General features: G+C 39.7%; 1 protein-coding gene across 3 annotated transcripts; it reads right to left on the bottom strand.

The window, feature by feature from the left end:
- Positions 1-7,558: 7,558 nt before the first annotated feature.
- Positions 7,559-16,138, bottom strand: LOC110735158. 3 transcript variants are annotated; one of them, XR_002514013.1, is made up of 10 exons: positions 15,642-16,138; positions 15,438-15,521; positions 14,884-14,953; positions 14,699-14,794; positions 9,979-10,451; positions 9,629-9,889; positions 9,273-9,545; positions 8,797-9,178; positions 8,631-8,702; positions 7,559-7,750 (listed from the first exon to the last, which is right to left on the bottom strand). XR_002514013.1 is itself a non-coding variant. In XM_021915324.1 (9 exons), exons 4-7 carry the CDS (start codon positions 10,132-10,134, stop codon positions 9,170-9,172), a joined length of 699 nt encoding a protein of 232 aa, XP_021771016.1. In that variant the 5' UTR covers positions 10,135-10,451; positions 14,699-14,794; positions 15,438-15,521; positions 15,642-16,138; the 3' UTR covers positions 7,559-7,750; positions 8,631-8,702; positions 8,797-9,169. The 3 variants fall into 3 exon arrangements, 1 of the variants encoding a protein (XP_021771016.1); XR_002514014.1 differs by having other exon boundaries at positions 14,707-14,794; XM_021915324.1 differs by lacking the exon at positions 14,884-14,953.
- Positions 16,139-17,434: the final 1,296 nt, after the last annotated feature.

Below are 17,434 nucleotides of genomic sequence, written 5' to 3'. Positions count from 1 at the left end.
CCTGATCAGGTGGACTGTCAACTATTGCACAAGGGTAAGCATTTAGCATTATTCGGCCGTTGGCCTCTTTTGTTTGAGTAGTAGGGAAGCCAAGCGGCGGGGGCCAGATAGTCCCCTTGATTCGCCAAGTTTTTCTTGGCTATTAACTCAAAGGTTGTTAACCTAGCAGGAGTAGTGGTTGAGAGCCCCTGTTTGCTAAAAACAGGCGGGCGACTCATACCTTTTAGGCTCCATACTAAGTTTGAGAGAGTGACTATGAGTTAACATGGGAGTTACTCAGTCTCCGTCACACTCTAGCTTGAGTAGTAGAGGTACCAGGCGGCGGAGGCCGGCTGATCCCCTTGATTCGCCAATGTTTGTTGGCTATTAACCCAAGGAGTGGTTACCTAGTAGGAATAGGGGTTTGAGTGCCCCTGTTTGCCAAAAAACAGGCGGTCTACTCAAACCTTTTAGGTTCCATATCAAGTTTGAGGGAGTGCCTATGAGTTGACTTTGGTGTTACTCAGTCGCCGTCACTCCTGCTTGAGTAGTAAAGGTACCAGGCGACGGAGGCCGGCTGAACCTTTTGATTCGCCAATGTTTGTTGGATATTAACTCAAGAGGTACCCCCTGCATTTATCCCAAGTAATACAGGGGGTCATCCGACTCAGATGTCAACTGCTACCACTGGTTTGGTTAGTGATAAAGTTATCCTTGTCTCAAAAACGGCTACGTGGTTGTCCTTGGGGACAGTCGTCTAGGTGCCGTGTACTTAGTTTATAGAGCAATGTTCCACCCAAAAGGGAGCTGCTCTCTGCGACGAATTTCATCCGGAGGGTTGCCGCCGGACGCCTGCTATTATGTTGGGACAGGTCGTATTAGTTTAATTTTAAGGGAGGATCAGTCGGCCTGGCGCCTGGGCTGATCATCGGGCCTGTGGCCTTGGTTAGTTCTTGGCGAACGTAGGTGCTAAGTAAGAAGAGGGCAGCCGCTTGTTTAGGCACATGGTCGGCCTGGCCCTAATCTTTTTTAGCTAAGTATAAGGGGGTGGTTGTCTGTTTTGGAAACAGCCGTCCCTCTTCTATGGAGAGTGGCCGACTGTATGTCTAGACGGCATGCCCCTCTGGTGGAGTAAAATAACCAATGGAGAGTAGCCGCCCATAAAGGTACAGGCGGCATGCCCCTTTGAAGATAAAGAGTAAAATACTCAATGGAGAGTAGCCGACTGTAAAGGTACAGGTGGCATGCCCCTCTGAATCAGTATCAAGTATTGAAATCATTTCAAGTGTTAGAGCAGATGGATCACCTAGTTCCCTTCCATAAAGGATGGATGGTGTTATTAATGAGAGTCGGCTGCTTTCATAGCTACGAGACTTCATTGTATAGGGGGTCGGCTAGTATTCATGCCGCTTTTCTTGCCTGATAGACTGTCATGCAAACAAGTGGAGGTAATCCACGAAGAAAGACGGTCTTCAATAGAGTGCCGCCTATGCTGCCTGGTTTAATAACCTTAGGCAACATTTTTTAGGGCATCTTATACTTTTTTTTATTTTTTTTTATTTTTTTTTATTTTTTTTTTATCATAATAATGATTGAGGTCGCTTAAACCAAGGCTACGAAACCATGATAATCATACCACCAGACATTTGGCATGCCGCTTGCTTTCATTTGGCAAGACATCCAATCTTCTCAGCTTCAAAATCACGATGCATGATCATGATGATGTTGGGCTTAGCATAATGATGCTAGTTGTACTCGTACCCATGATAATTTTCTTGATGATAATTTCTTTCGTGTAACAGCCGGCTGTTTAGAGCTGGCAGGCCGGGTGCTTAGTGGCTGGGTTGGGGCCGGCTGCCGCCTGCTGGCTTTGAGGAACGATGCCTAGGAGCCGGTTGTTCAAGCATAGGTGTCATAAAGCTGGCTGTATTGAGGCAGTTGGGAGCCTTGTATTTTGACGCCTGCTTTCATTAGTTTAGCGAGGACACTAGGTGTAGTTAAACAGCCAAAGGCTTGACTAGCTAGGTGCATCTCTGTGCTCAACCACTAATGCCGGCTGTAGCCTAAGGCCGGCTTGGCTTGTGCGGGCGCCTCAATGGTGGACTGGCAACGAGGGCCGCCTATTCTGAAAATTTACAAACGACTTCTCAAATTCAGGCGTCCATACCCATCTTGCGTATCCAGCCATGCATAACATTCTCTCGTTCTCGCATATGCTGCTTTATTAGAGCTAGCTTGAAGTTCGACATTGAGATATCGTCTTGCACATTCTCAAACAAGGAACTTTTTGGTGTTAAACGGTTTCGGACACCATTAATAACCAAGGTGCGCAGCCGACAACCGAGAGTTTGAGTTCAACATTTTACTTGCATTTTACTTGAGTTTGAGTTTGAGCTCATGCCTTTTCAACCAAGTGCCGACTGTTTTGGGTGAGTTGGTGTACTTAACACATGCGCCTGGCTGGGGCTGGGCTGAACGCCATCGGCTCTCAGCAATTTAGTTGGTAAGCTAGGCAAGTGATACAATTGGTGATAAGGCCGGTTTATTTTGCCATGATGTGTCGGCTGTCCTCATAGCGTTCTTGCCAATTATATATTAGCCGCTGTTCATTAAAGAGTGCCGGCATCTGGCTGCTCCCACAAGGTGAGTTTACTCGCCCATCGCCATATCTAGATGGTCTTCATACACTAAGTGTGAACGGTACACACTCAATCATACGCTTGTCGCTTGTATTAATCACCATAATGGTTATTGATGGTATGATGCTGCTGCTTGTATGAGAGAAAGGGGGGTTTGTTAGCTTCTCTTGATGGCTTAATAGCCGGTGGTACAGTGCTTCCCCTACATACATACAGCCGCCTAACCGCCTACTTTGTACATACACACGAACTCATTCGACTCGGCATTTAGAGTCGCTTGTTCTTGGAGTGCCGTTTGATATTCTGCTGTTTGCCCATGATACTTCGAGATTCAAGAATCACTTAGCTTGAGGTTACATGTGGAGCATGCCGGCTTCTTTCATGGTTACGAGGACTTGTTTGTTAGCGTCGTACCGCAATCGGCTTTAGGAGTGTTACACAAACGCCATTTCTTCAAATTCATCTAGCTTTCTCAAGGCTATCCTCATTTATCACCGGCTGTTTGATGGCTCGGATTAGGCTGGCTGTTTTGCGGCCGTGTTGTCAAACACCTTATACTTGATGCTATACGTACACTTGATGCTAGTTGTTTAAATTTAACCAACCAAGCTATACGTACACTTGTTGCGTTTGTTGTGAAGGTCGCCTGCTTTAACATGGCTGGCTGCCTCTTGCTTGATAGCTTGAGGAACGATGCCTAGGTGCCGCTTAGGATACACAAGTGAGTTGTTTTCCCATCTAACTTTACACTTGTCTTTTCTCATAATGCAAGTAAGCTAGCTTATCTATATAGAAAATGAAAGACGAATAGATAATGGACAAGCTTGTTCCACTAATTAATAAAATAGTTAATAAACTAGTGGAGCTTTGCCGCCTGACATCATCCCCAAATTGAGTGGACCAGCTCATAAAGCATAGCAAATACTTGGGAATTAATGATGGCGTTTATGGTGTATTGGAGTGTGAAATTAGTTGGCTTTCGTTGCAAGTAGCACAGCCCCACTCAACAGATTTAAAGAAACAAGTCGCCCTTTTTTTTCTTTTTTTTTTTAATTCAAAATCATAATAATGATTTGATAATAATAATAGCCTACAAGCTTGACCATCCGACTCCTGTTATTCGGCCGTATGGCGTTTGTGGCACATGCGGGGCCGACTAGTTTTTATGGGATCCAGACCGACGGGAGGTGCCGCATATCTGGCTCTCGTAATTTGATTGGGTATACCTCATGGAGGTATTATGAAGACTGTCTTGAAAATCAGTAGTAGTGGTCGACTCTGACAGTTGGTGATTCTTCTTTTGCTCGATTATCATTCGAGCATCAGAGTATGTTTTCCTTGATCCATCCAGTTGAATAAGGCGGATGGGCTTCCTCTTCCCTAGAGAAGGGAAGCGGTACTTTGTTAGGTCGATCACTGGCGCCTCTCTCCCCTTAGGTCTAGGGTGAGTAGTCGCCTCCCGATCCTTTGCAGGTTCTTCCTCCCAGATTGGGAGGGTCTTCTGGCCGACTGTTCCTTTGCAGGAACAGGCACCCTTCTATTGATCAAGTCTTGGATCTCTCCTTTGAAACTACTCATGAGGGCCATGAGTTCATTCCTGGTTATAGGGGCAGATCCCTCGGCCGCCTGTTGATGATCAGGCGGCGGGCCGGCTGGTTTACTAGATTTAGCCAGGTAGTCTCCCCGTTCCCTCCTTTCGATGGGACGGGTGCGTCGAGCTCTGAGGGACCCGTCAGGGGCCGTGTGAGTCTCAACTTCATATTCTTCGTCGGTATCCTAGTCTGACTGGACCAGGGGGTCGTCCATGGAACGCTTCTCACTTAGAACCGGTACAGACTGTGATACCATCTCGAAAGTACTCTCCCCACAGACGGCGCCAAAATGTTTTGGGGTTTTCTGATGTCCTGCGGGAGAGTTACAATTCCGGGACTGGTATCCTTGCGCCTGTACCTGCAAAACAACGGAGACTCCTTGTGGTGGGAGCTCCGCCTCCAACGGTCAAGTTAGTACTTGTTTGAGGAGTAATAAATGCGGAAAGTAAAGGTGGGAGATCTGGTTCCTCTAGGGGAGGAGTGATCAATGTGTTTAGACTTCTCTAGGTGAGAGTCATCAATTGCTGAATCCCCTTTAATGAGGATTAATTAAGTATTTATAGTCTTGAGAAGCGTGCCAATCCTAGGTTTAGGTTAACCAGGGCAAATTGGGCTTCTCTCGGACTTTGGGCCTTGGTGGCCATTTTGCCTATTTGGCATATGGGAGGCCACGTGGCGTGGCCTGATTAGTCCATATTGGACCTCTTAGGGTGACAAGTGGCGGACGCTGATTGGCCCACGTGGTGGACACGTGGCAGGTCCGGATTGGTCCATTTGTCATGGGTAATTTTTACCCTAAACAATAAGGATTTAATTTTTTTCAATTAGATTTATTTTAGTAATGCAACACTCTTGGTAGTGTGTGTGTATATATATATATATATATATATATATATATATATATATATATATATATATATATATATATATATATATTTCATTTAACTATTTAAAAATTTATAAAGTCATATCTTTTACTATTACTCCCACCGTCTTTATTTTAACCCTATAGTTTTGGCCTGGGTTTACTTTATTAATTTTTCATTGTATAAAGTTGATACGGAGTAAAAGAATAATGGTGGTCTAAGTTATTGTTTGTGAAAGAAAAATAGTAATTCTTTAACTATATATGTATAGTGGAACAACGTGTTTTCGTTATACAAACGAATCATAGGTTTCTTTCAAAAAAAAAAAAAAAAAGGAATCATAGGTTAAAAAATTACGAACAAGATTATGATTTTATTCTAATATCTATCATACTTATAATTTTCATATAACTAATATTAGTAAATTAAGGTCGCATTATAAGTTGCATAAAAATAAAACAAATTATCCGTTTTCTAACAAGCAAAATAATAAAAAAATTATAGGGTTAAATTAAGAAAAAAATCTTTTTCATGAGATTTATGTATAAAAAACCGTGCATCGCACGAGCTTCCATCTAGTATATAATAATGTTGACTTCTTCCTTAATTTTTTAAATTTTAAAAGTTTTACCTTTAATTTTAGGGAAATTCTCAATGGTAGTCATATAGTTTTGTTCATTTTCAATGGTAACAAAATATTTGTCAAATACTCCCAAATAGCATTACTTTTTAAAAGTTTTCCTAAAATAACAATATTTTTACAATTAACAATTAATTAGCTTAATTAAACCTATTTAACAATTTAATTTTTGTTTTTTAATTTCTTAAATCTCTCTCCTCTTAATTCCCACCTCCCTAACTCCTTCAATGCAACCTCGACCATAACTCCACCGGCACCATAACCTGAACCGCACCATCACCTGAACCACACCTCACCCGACCCCAAAACTCCACCTAACCACACCCCCTTTCACCAAACCCAATCCCTTCTTACCTGATCATTCTCACCGGACCCCAAAATCCCACCGAAACCCACTCCGAAACACCAAACCTCACCCCCCCTCACCAGACCCCGAAACCTCTTCGACACCCTCATCGAACTCCAAAATCCCACTGACCCCATCCCAAACAACAAACCCCACCGCGAAATTTGATTGAGGTATTGTAACTCAAGGCTGTGAGACTCGGTAAGTTAATTTGATTCAAATTCAAGCGAATCAAGGAAGATGATGGGGAAATTAGAGGAACACGAGTTTAAGTTTTGATGAGAGAGAAGAGATGGCGATGATGAAGGAGGGTTTAGTGAGTTGGAGTGAGTTAACTCGAAGTGGGTTGACAAGGGGTTAAAAGGGGAGACCTTTGGGAGAGAGAAGAGGTTTTTAGGATTTCGGCGCAGCGTAGGCTTCCGGCGAGGGCTGGAGTGGGGTTGCGGGATTCAGGCACGTTGGGTGGTGGGACTTTTGGGGCGGTGGTAGGTTCCGGTGGCTAGCTGGTGGCTGGCAAGTGCTCTGTACTTTTTAAAAAAAAATTGTTTAATTAAAGCTGCTTTTTTAGGATATCATGTTTAATTAAGCTTTTTTGTTTTAGGAAAATGTTTAATTAGGCTAATTATAAAAATATTGTCATGTGAGGGGAACTTTTAAAAAGTAATGCTATTTTGGAGAATTTGTCAAATATTTTTTGCTACCATTGAGAATGAGCAAAAGTTCATGACTACCATTGAGAATTTCCATTAATTTTATTATCATTTTTGGAATTGTGAATTTTAACACATATTCATAGTTGCTTCCATTGCTGGAATTGTATGAGCAATTGTTCTTTTGAATCCATTCCTTAAACACCTCCCAATTTCACACAAGTAGTTACACACTAGACGAAAATCCTAATTTAGCACCGGTTCAAACCCCCCCTAAGGCACCGATTTTGAACCGTTGGGGATTTGAGGGATGCCAAATCCTCAAAAATTTGGCACCGGTTCAAAACCGGTGCCAACTAAAGCATTTGGCACCGGTTAACCGGTGCCTACTACCTTGAATTTAATTAAAAAAAACTGGCGCCATCAAGTTAGCATCGGTTAACCGGTGCCAACTATAATGGCGCCAGTTTTTTTTTTAACAAATTCAATGTAGTTGACACCGGTTTTAATCATGAACCGGTGCCTTTGACTTTTTTTTTTTTTTTTTTCGGAAATAATATATATTAATATTAATACTAATAAATATAATACTAATGAGATCATGCACATAATGCAGATAATTAATATTAATAATAATAATTATCATTATTATTAATTTTAATAATAATAATAATTATTATTATTATTAATTTTAATAATAACAACTATTATTATTATTATAATATTAATAATAATAATAATTATTATTATTATATTAATAATAATTAGTATTATTAATATATTAATAATAATAATAATAATTGAAAATAATAACAAGGACATAAATATTGATAACAATCCCAAAATATGATATTAATTAGGAAAATGTGTCATAACTACAAACAAACAAATATAATTAGTAATAATGTAGTACACTAAGCTAGTTAAAATAGAAATAAATGATATTTACAAATTAAATGTGATGTAGGCCGCCAACATGTCTCGAATTACATTGAGTTCCTCGCTCGTGAACGGATTTCTCGTTTGTCCCTGGCAAAACTTGGAATACATACACAAAACGTAAGTTAGTAGGAGTGAACTCATAAATAATCGTAACATGTCTTTATCACTTAGTTATACGTGGTCAAGGCTTGAAATTACAAGAAAATAGCAATTAATGGGTTTTAGAACGCATTTTCAACCAAAATGGTCCGAGTAAGGCCATTTTGACTACTAGGATGCCTATTTCCTACATTTCTTGTCAAGTGAACTCATAAATAGTCATAACATGTCTTTATCACTTATTTATAGGTGGTCAAGGCTTGAAATTACAAAAAAAATAGCAATTAAGGGGGTTTTAGAGCGCATTTTCAACCAAAATGGCCCGAGTAAGGCCATTTTGACTACTATGATGCCTATTTCCTACATTTCTTGTCTAGTGAACTCATAAATAGTCATAACATGTCTTTATCACTTATTTATAGGTGGCCAAGGCTTGAAATTACAAGAAAATAGCAATTAAGGAGTTTTTAGAACGCATTTTCAACCAAAATGGCCCGAGTAAGGCCATTTTGACTACTAGGATGCCTATTTCCTACATTTCTTGTCAAGTGAACTCATAATTAGTCATAACATGTCTTTATCACTTAGTTATTGGTGACTAAGGCTTGAAATTACAAGAAAATAGCAATTAAGGGGTTTTAGAACGCATTTTCAAACAAAATGGCCCGAGTAATGCCACTTTCACTACTACCATTTTCATAAACAACAGCAACACACAACACCAACAACAGTTCAATAGCAACATCATTAGCAACTCAACCGCAATAACATACAGCACAAAACAACGCAAAAACCGCACAACACAACAAACTTCATAAGTTCACAGCTGAATCAAAGAACCAATATCACCATCCAAAGAAATAACTACACAACTCACCTGTAGAACCGGAAAGTCATGAGGTGTTGGATTTTCAAGCTCCCTCAAGTACGCATGTGCAGGATTACCAACCTGCAACAGTGTATTGATAGTGCGAGGCTAATTAGAACCCACGTAACTCAACAAGTCAAAATACTTATAGATTAGAAACCACGTAATCATGTACCTCATCGTCTGCATGTATCTCATCTTCTCCTTGTTTTCGTGGGTAACTAAAAGAGTTGACCGGTGTAGTCGAGGAGACAGGCAAGCTCGGCAAGTTCATCTGCTTTGCCCATGCATTGAACTCTTCTCGCATCTCGTTGCGCACTTGTTCCTTAATTGATGCCACCGTAGCATCCTAGTTGACCGGTGAGTTCACACTTGCCCGGGATCTCCCTGATTTGGTATATTTCGGACCCATCACCTTCTCCCATCCTAGCAAGCTCCCCCCTGCACCCAATACGCGTCCTGGATGGTAGGGCTTTCCCAAAGCCAAGGTGAAAGGGTCCTTCTCCACTGTTGGGACGAGCTTGCCTTCAACAAGCTCTCCAGTGTACTCAATTAAGCTGTAGCAAAAGCAAAAAGGCAACATCAAGTTAGTGTTTATGTAAAGTGATATATATACAACAGATTCATGCAGTTCACAACATAGTTGCTTACAAGTTTATCTGCCATTTCTTTTGTTTCCGGAGCCTTGATGGACCATTTTCCGGTTTTCTTGTCACGAGAATGCAAAGAACAGAAGAAATCTCCAGCACGACTCACCAAAGTACTGGTTGTGGAGTCAGAGGGCACAGTGGAGGACCCTAGTAGCGAAGTGGGGTATACTCCCTCACTCACCCACGTCTCCCTCCATTCATCATACGTCATACACCCCATATGATGGTAGTATTGCTTGTGCAATGCATTCTTGGAATTCTGCTCTCTTATTTCCTACATAATTAGACATATTAGTTTCAAAACTACCAAAATATTAAATATATTTTACAATTGTCATAAGAGTTACTTGAACTTACAATTGCTTCTTTTTTGCTTTTTTGAAGAACGAAAGCATCCCAATTTTCCTTTGATACACTAGGCCATATTTGCCATGGGAGTTTCTCTTCATCGATGACTTCTTCATCCATGCCACCTTCTTTCTTGTTCTTTGGTTTTCTCACAAGCTTCTTTGTGATAAACCGACGAACTAAGGTGGTCTTGAACCCTCTGAATCTTGTCGCAAGTAAGGATTCAAACACCCTTTGCTTGGCGTACTCATTTGGAATGTTAAATAGACTCTGCAAGCACAAATAACAGTCATTATTAGTTTGCCCATTAAATAACAATAAAGTGAAGGAATTTACAAATGTGGAAAGAAATCACTTACCCGTGTATCATTCCAAAACGTGTATATCAAGCCAATAGGTACGTCGCTCAAACGAAGAGTAATGGGGATTTTGCGCGCACAAATCCCAACTTGAACAGCATACTGACGACGCCATTTGCCTGTAGGTTGTCCTACCCTGTCATACTCCAAGACCATTGGACCGACAGGTTTCTTGAAACTTGTAGTCGGACCCCTCAGCTTTTTCTGCGCTGGTCCCTTCACCCCCCTCCACTTTGATCCTCGCCGAACGACTCAGACATTGCGTTCTCGATAGGAGGCGCTTGTTCAGCTGCAATATCAAATTCATCAAGCATACGATCCAAAGCATCTTGAGCCTGATCTTCTGCCTCACCCAAATCAAGCTCCTTGTTCACATCATACAACTCGTCCCCATCCCCAGATGAATCATCATCATCATCCTCTACATCCTCCACTCCAATACGGTAGTGATCATCCGCCATGAGATGTAAAACCTGTCATTACAAACATAACACGTTATTAGTTGTAATATAAATAAATTTGTAAGGTAAATTTATAATTAAATATAAATTGCTGAATTATAATACAAATTAACATAGAAAATGGGGAACTAAGTTACTTCATTCATTTAAAAGAAAATAAGAAAAATGGGCAAGTAAGTTAGCAATTTAATTCATTTTCACCTAAAAATGTGATTTAATAATACGTTCGACGCCTACAATTTCAAACTAACAAAAAATAGTACCTCAATCTAATATTCCTTCGTCGTGGTCTGATCGCATGTAATTGGCTTGGTCGTCTATCTCATTTGGTACAACAGGTCTAGGAACAGTGAAAGGTGCTGAGTCATCAAACGCATCATATTCTTCCTCATCCTCGACATCTCCAACGCCAAGGATTCTTCTTTTGCCAGCTAGCAAAATAGACCATTTTGAGTCGGCTGGATCACTTACGTAAAACACTTGCTTGGCTTGAGATGCAAGGATGAATGGTTCAGCACTATCATTCAGGTGGCCAAGATCTACAAGAGTAAAGTCATCATGTTTGACGTTAAGCCTGATATTATCAACCCACTTCCACCGGAAAAGAGCAATCGTGAAGTCACAATAATCAAGCTCCCATATTTCTTGAATTCGACCATAGTATGACAACTCTGCATCAACAGGTGATTTATCCTTAGCACTTGCAAACTCCCTTGACGATGCCACAAGCGTTACACCACTGTTTTGGGTCGAGGATGATTTCAAATCCTGACGCTCAGTGCAAAATGTGTACCCATTTATGTCATATCCCTCAAATGAGCGAATGTCATCCCTAGGACCATAAGCAAGACACCTTACTGTATCTGTGACACTCTCATACTTTCCACCCATCACTCGATCACGAAACCAGCTCACAAACTTCTTATTATGCAACTGCATCAGTGCCCGTTCACCTTTCGATGAAAATTCATCACGCAAACTAGCCATGTGCTCGTCTAAATATGGGTGAACATCTGCAACATGGTGCAACACATATAGGTGCGCTTGTAAGAACTTATCTCGATCAGGTGACATTCGTTTTGACCCGATTGTGCCATGACCATCAAGTCTCCCTTCGTGTCGAGAAGTAGGAATACCAATAGGTTTAGCAACGGCTATATAGTCGGCCACAAAATTACCAACCTCCTCAGCCACGGTCCCTTGAATCATACTTCCTTCCGGGTGAGCCCGATTCCTGACTTTATCTTGCAATGTACCCATATGTCTTTTAAAAGGATAGCACCACCGCATGAACACTGGACCGCATAATTTAACCTCACGCACCAAATGAAGAATCAAATGCACCATTATGTCGAAAAACGAGGGTGGGAAGTACATCTCAAATTTGCACAAAGTCACAACCACATCCGCCTGTAAAGCATCAAGTGTACAAGGATCAAGCACTTTGCTGCATATTGTATTGAAAAACGAACAGAGGCTTGTAATAGCTTCCCGCACGTGCTTTGGTAAAATACCACGTATTGCAATTGGTAGGAAAACTTGCATCAGAACATGACAATCATGGGATTTCATACTTGTCAGCTTCAATTCTCCATTTAAGGATACAAATCTTTTCATGTTAGATGCGTACCCTAATGGAACCTTAATGCCATACAGACATGCACAAAACATCCGTTTTTCTACCCTTGACAATGTGTAGCAAGCCGGAGGTAAATAGGCCTTGCCCTCCTTGGCTTTTCCCTTATTTTTCTTCTTCGACGCATCCGTGGCCTTTCCCTTTCCCTTGCTCTTCCCCTTTCCTGTTTTCGAACTCAATTCATTTTCCTTTTCCTGTTCCTTTCCCTTACTAACCCTTTGCTGAACCCACAATTCTGGACGAACCCCCATCTTTTTCAAATCGTCCCGTGCACCCTTTCCGTCCTTTGTATTGCTTTGAATATTCATCAGCGTTCCCACAAGAGCATCACACACATTCTTCTCTATATGCATTACATCAAGACAGTGCCTAACGTCATGTTCTTTCCAGTACGGGAGCAACCAAAAGATTGATTCTTTTTTAAAGAGAGCAGTTGACTACGCCGCTTTTTTTGATTTCCCAAAGACTGTTCGTACACCCTTTACTCGAGCGTAAACCTCCTCACCAGTCAACGGCCTAGGAGCAGCCCCCTCTTCCACTGTTCCATCGAAAGCCTTTTTCTGCCTACGGTACGGGTGATCGCGCCTGAGCAACCTTCGGGTGCGCAAGTACACCTCTTTGTGAGAATGATCAAGGCGCCTGCTTGGCGTATCATCAATACAAATGGGGCATGCTTTTTTCCCTTTGTTCTTATACCCGGACAAGTTGCCATACGCAGGAAAATCATTAACGGTCCACATAAGAGCTGCACGCAATGTGAACATCTCATTCTTATGAGCATCAAAAACAGAAACCCCTTCGTCCCACATCTTTCTCAAATCATCAACAAGGGGCGCAAGATAAACATCTATGTCGTTTCCATGTTGCCTTGGCCCCGATATCAATAGAGAAAGCATTACGTATTTCCGTTTCATGCACAACCAAGGAGGCAAATTGTAGATCACTAATTGTACCGGCCATGTGCTATGCTGGGTACTGAGAGTGCCAAATGGATTCATCCCGTCCGTGCACAAACCAAGCCTTAAATTTCTAACTTCATCACCAAATTCTCCAAACTTGATATCAAGGTTCTTCCATTGCGAGGAGTCGGCTGGATGCTTCAGCATTCTGTTATTCTTTCTTCCCTCTGCATGCCACCTCAAGTTTTTAGCGTCTGTTGGTGTTGAGAATAGACGCTTAAACCTTGGAATAATGGGAAGATACCACAACACCTTAGCAGGCGGTCCCTGCTTACCAGCATTGCAACTCATGCGCTTGTAGCATGACTTCTTACATCGTGGACACTCCTCCAATTTTTCATATTCATTTCGATAAAGAATACAATCATTAGGACATGCATGTATCTTCTTATACTCCAAACCAAATGGACACATGAGCTTCTTAGCGTAATAGTAAGATTTAGGAATTTCATTCCCGTCGGGCAACATCTCACTTAACACGCTCAACAAAGAAGTAAAACTACTGTCCGTCCACCCATGCTTCGACTTAATGTTAAAAAGTGTTAGCACGGCGGATAGTTTAGAGTATTTTTTGCACCCAGGATACAAAGGCTTTTTAGAAGGCTCCGATAATGACTCAAAAACGTCACCTTCAAAACCACGCATCATCTCATCCACCCCTTCATCCTCGACCTCATCCACATGATCATCCTCAAATCCATCCTCAGCACCAGTATCAACAATATGTTCATTATTCTTGTATTCCTCTTCCACACAAATGTCATTGTTTCTATCATCATGCACATCATTCCCAATAACATCCCCACTGTACCCTCCTTCTTCACTGTGCCAAATCCACACATGGTATTTAAGCCTAAACCCACGACAAACTACATGATCTCTAATGATATCAATACTATTGACCACCTTCACATTATTACAATCAACACAAGGACAATAGAGGCAATCGAAACCCATTCTGCGCTGATAAGATGAAGCCCTCGCGCAAAAATCTTGAACCCCATTAAAGAATTCCAATGTATCACGTCTACCATACATCCAGCCACGATCCTTCTCCATTAAGTAAATTGTCTCTAAACAGAGCAACATATTACGAATCATGTATAATTGCTACCATCTATTATATATGTAAATCACATTCAAACACACAACATGCATATAACATTCATATAGATACAAAAATGCATATATGCTTCCAAAGGGCCCTTATCACTCCAACTTAACCCATCCTTGAACGTTTACTCTCACTAGTGAATGTATGTCGACTTTCCAATTTTAAGGAAAATCCAGTAGCATTTCCCCCAGTTCTTTAAGTACACGACGTAGGTAATTACTTACCCACATATGTACCTTGAGAACATGGTGATCAAGGAAATGGTAAGCCAAGATGTTCCTTAAAATCGAAAAAAGGACATATATTCACTGCCTAAGTGAGAGTAAACGTTCAAGAACGAACAGTCCCAACCGGGGACTATTCAAGACTTTCTCCTAATGAGAAAGCCTTGAACAGGTATCTAGGCATATGATGATACATGCAATCAATTAAAAAACAATGGATTAATCACACATCATGATAGAAGTTGCACTAAAGTTATATCATACACCATCTCCACAAAAGTGTGCAAACAAGAACTTATATATAGCACATAAAGTTATATATATACCTTAGTACCTATAAAGTCTCAACACTCTCAAATAGAAGGTCAATGCCAAGGTCAATGCTTTGCCCAAAAATTCCTCTGAATCTTTTTCAATATAGCCTATATAGAACACAAATAGAAAACCAGATTAAGGGAAAAGATAAGAATGATATTAGTGAGCAAGAACAAGGACAGTCAGAGTAAGATACCAGGATGCTTTCCGCTCACTCTCCAAACTGATGATCTTACCCTAGAAGCCCTTGACACCCATTTCTTAGCCTGAAACACATATATAGTGAGAACCAACTCGTAAAGAAAAGTATATTCAAGGGAAGTTAAATGAAGGAAGCAAAATGTTCGACGCTTAAACTCATAAGTTACAGAAACCCTAAACCCTATACCCTATACCCTAAACTCGAAACCCTAAACCCTAAACCCTATACCCTAAACCCTAAACCTATAAATGCTTTACTCTTATATACTTTACTCAATATCTAATGCTTACTTATCTCATTTGATACGCTTTTTAGTAGAATTTGATGAGCTACTAATGTAAATGAACTACTATTATTAGCTTCCTCTCAACTTTGTTCTCTTAAATAAAAAGTACTAAATTATCCTATAAACAAAATAAAATTCTCAACTTTATTAGTGATGATAAATAAAGTTCTCATAACAATTTAGAATTATAGATAAATGCAGGTTGTACTAAATAGAATTCTCAGCTTATAAACAGCAACAATAACAACTACAAAGGACTTACATTTGTGGAGGGGCAGCCTTGTGCGTTTAATGGAGGGGGAGCCTTGCGAGTTTAATGGAGTAGTTAAGTAGCAATTGCCAAGCCCTAGCAATTACAAGAAACTTACAAATATTAAACTAAAGACCAATTCCTCATAAAACCACAACAATGGTGTTAATGCAATACATGGAGAAGCTAAGTGAAAGGAGGAGCGTTATTACTTACCTAGGTCGAAGCTGCTTCAATAATGCATGGAGGGAGGCAGAAGAGAAGAACTAAGTGCGTGTGTGCGTGAGTGAGGAGGCAGAACAAAGCCCAACCAGGCTGCGTGCGTGAGGAGGCCGAAGCTTCAATGGAAGCTTCAATGGAGGAAGGGTTTGGGAAGAGGAAATGCAGAGAATTGAAGTAGCAATGTGAGTAAGGTCGCTTAGCTTAACTGCTTCAATGGAGAGGAGAAAGCTCGCACAACCTTTCAATGGAGATGGAGGGAGAAGAGAATAGGGCGAAACTTTCTAGGAATTTTTGAAGCAAACATGAGAAATGAAGAAAGTGTCGTTGAATTGAACAGGTTGAAGCAGCAAACCCGCGTTTTTTTTTTAAATGCCACCGGTTTGAACGGTGCTAACTTGCTTATTTGCCACCGGTTTAAGGAGAACCGGTGCCAACTCCTTCCCCATCCTTTTTTTTATTTTTTTTATTTTACAAGTTGGCACCGGTTTGAACCGGTGCTAATTGCATGCTTGGCACCGGTTTGGGTTAGAACCGGTGCCAACTCTTAATTTTTTTGGTCCCGCCCGTTTTATTTGGCACCGGTTTTGCCTATATAATTTTTTCTACTAGTGACAGTATTAATCATTGCACAAGTGCAAGTAAGCTAATCTAATTTAGAAACGCTTTGACACGAAGAACTCATCAAACTTGACACAGCCTCAACACAAGTTGCGTGAACTTGACTCTTGAATAGACAAATCACTAGCTTAGGTCCCGTGCCATACACGGTAATAAATGACTATTTTTTAAAATAACATTATATTAAAATTTTCAACTTTCATATGTTATACTCATATCAATTGAATGCTGAAGAACAACAAAAATGACAGGAAAATTCACACTAAGAATAATCAACTTGTGTCTTTCTTGGCAAGTATTATTGAAGTATCCATAGTAATTATCGATTATTGATTGATTAAAATACTAATAATAAATTGTTCAAGGAAATAACAAAAGTATAATTTGTTGATTTGATATATATGTAGCTTTCATCACATAATTTAAAAAAAATATATGATGTTGTAATAAACGTAGTATACATAATATGTCTTTCCCAAAAATAAAAATACTCCATATGTCACAAATTGTGTATAAATTTTTTTTTTCTTTTTTTTTTTGGCTTAAACTTATAATTGTCAATATGTGTTTTTCGGAAGCAAAAATCAAATCTTTTATTATACTCTATAAGTAATTAGATTTGTTGCTTAAATATAATTTTTTTCATAAAATAAAAAAATTAGAACTTACCAAGAGAGGACACTTTTAGTATGATTGATTAATTCTATACATAATTAGATAATATTTAGTTACATCATATCAATTATAATATATTTCTAGTAGTACAACATGTCACAAAATACGTCTAAAATAGTAAAGTTTGATTGCAGAATATTAGAAGATACAATGTGAAGTATATTAAATATTTTATTTTAAGTAATTATTATATTAATGAAAATAGCTATTATTTTAGTATAAGATTTAAGGAAAAAAAAAAAAAAAAACTAAAGACGCAACAGGAAATTAGGAAATATAAGATTATTTTAAGTAATTATTATACTAAAATAGCTATTATTTTAGTATAAGATTATTTTAGTTATAGTTATTATTATTGATGATTATTTAAAAAGGATTATTTTTTTAATTTTTTAATAAAGGTAACATACATAGAGGAAATTAGGAACGTAAATGAGTCAGAGTAGCATATCCGAGAGACGAAACATAGTCTGCTACTCTGTTTCCTTCGCGAA

Source organism: Chenopodium quinoa, unplaced genomic scaffold (assembly GCF_001683475.1).
Source record: "Chenopodium quinoa cultivar QQ74 unplaced genomic scaffold, ASM168347v1, whole genome shotgun sequence".
Taxonomy (NCBI): domain Eukaryota; kingdom Viridiplantae; phylum Streptophyta; class Magnoliopsida; order Caryophyllales; family Amaranthaceae; genus Chenopodium; species Chenopodium quinoa.
The sequence above is the reverse complement of the archived record's forward strand: the minus strand, read 5'-3'. Positions and strand labels throughout refer to the sequence as shown.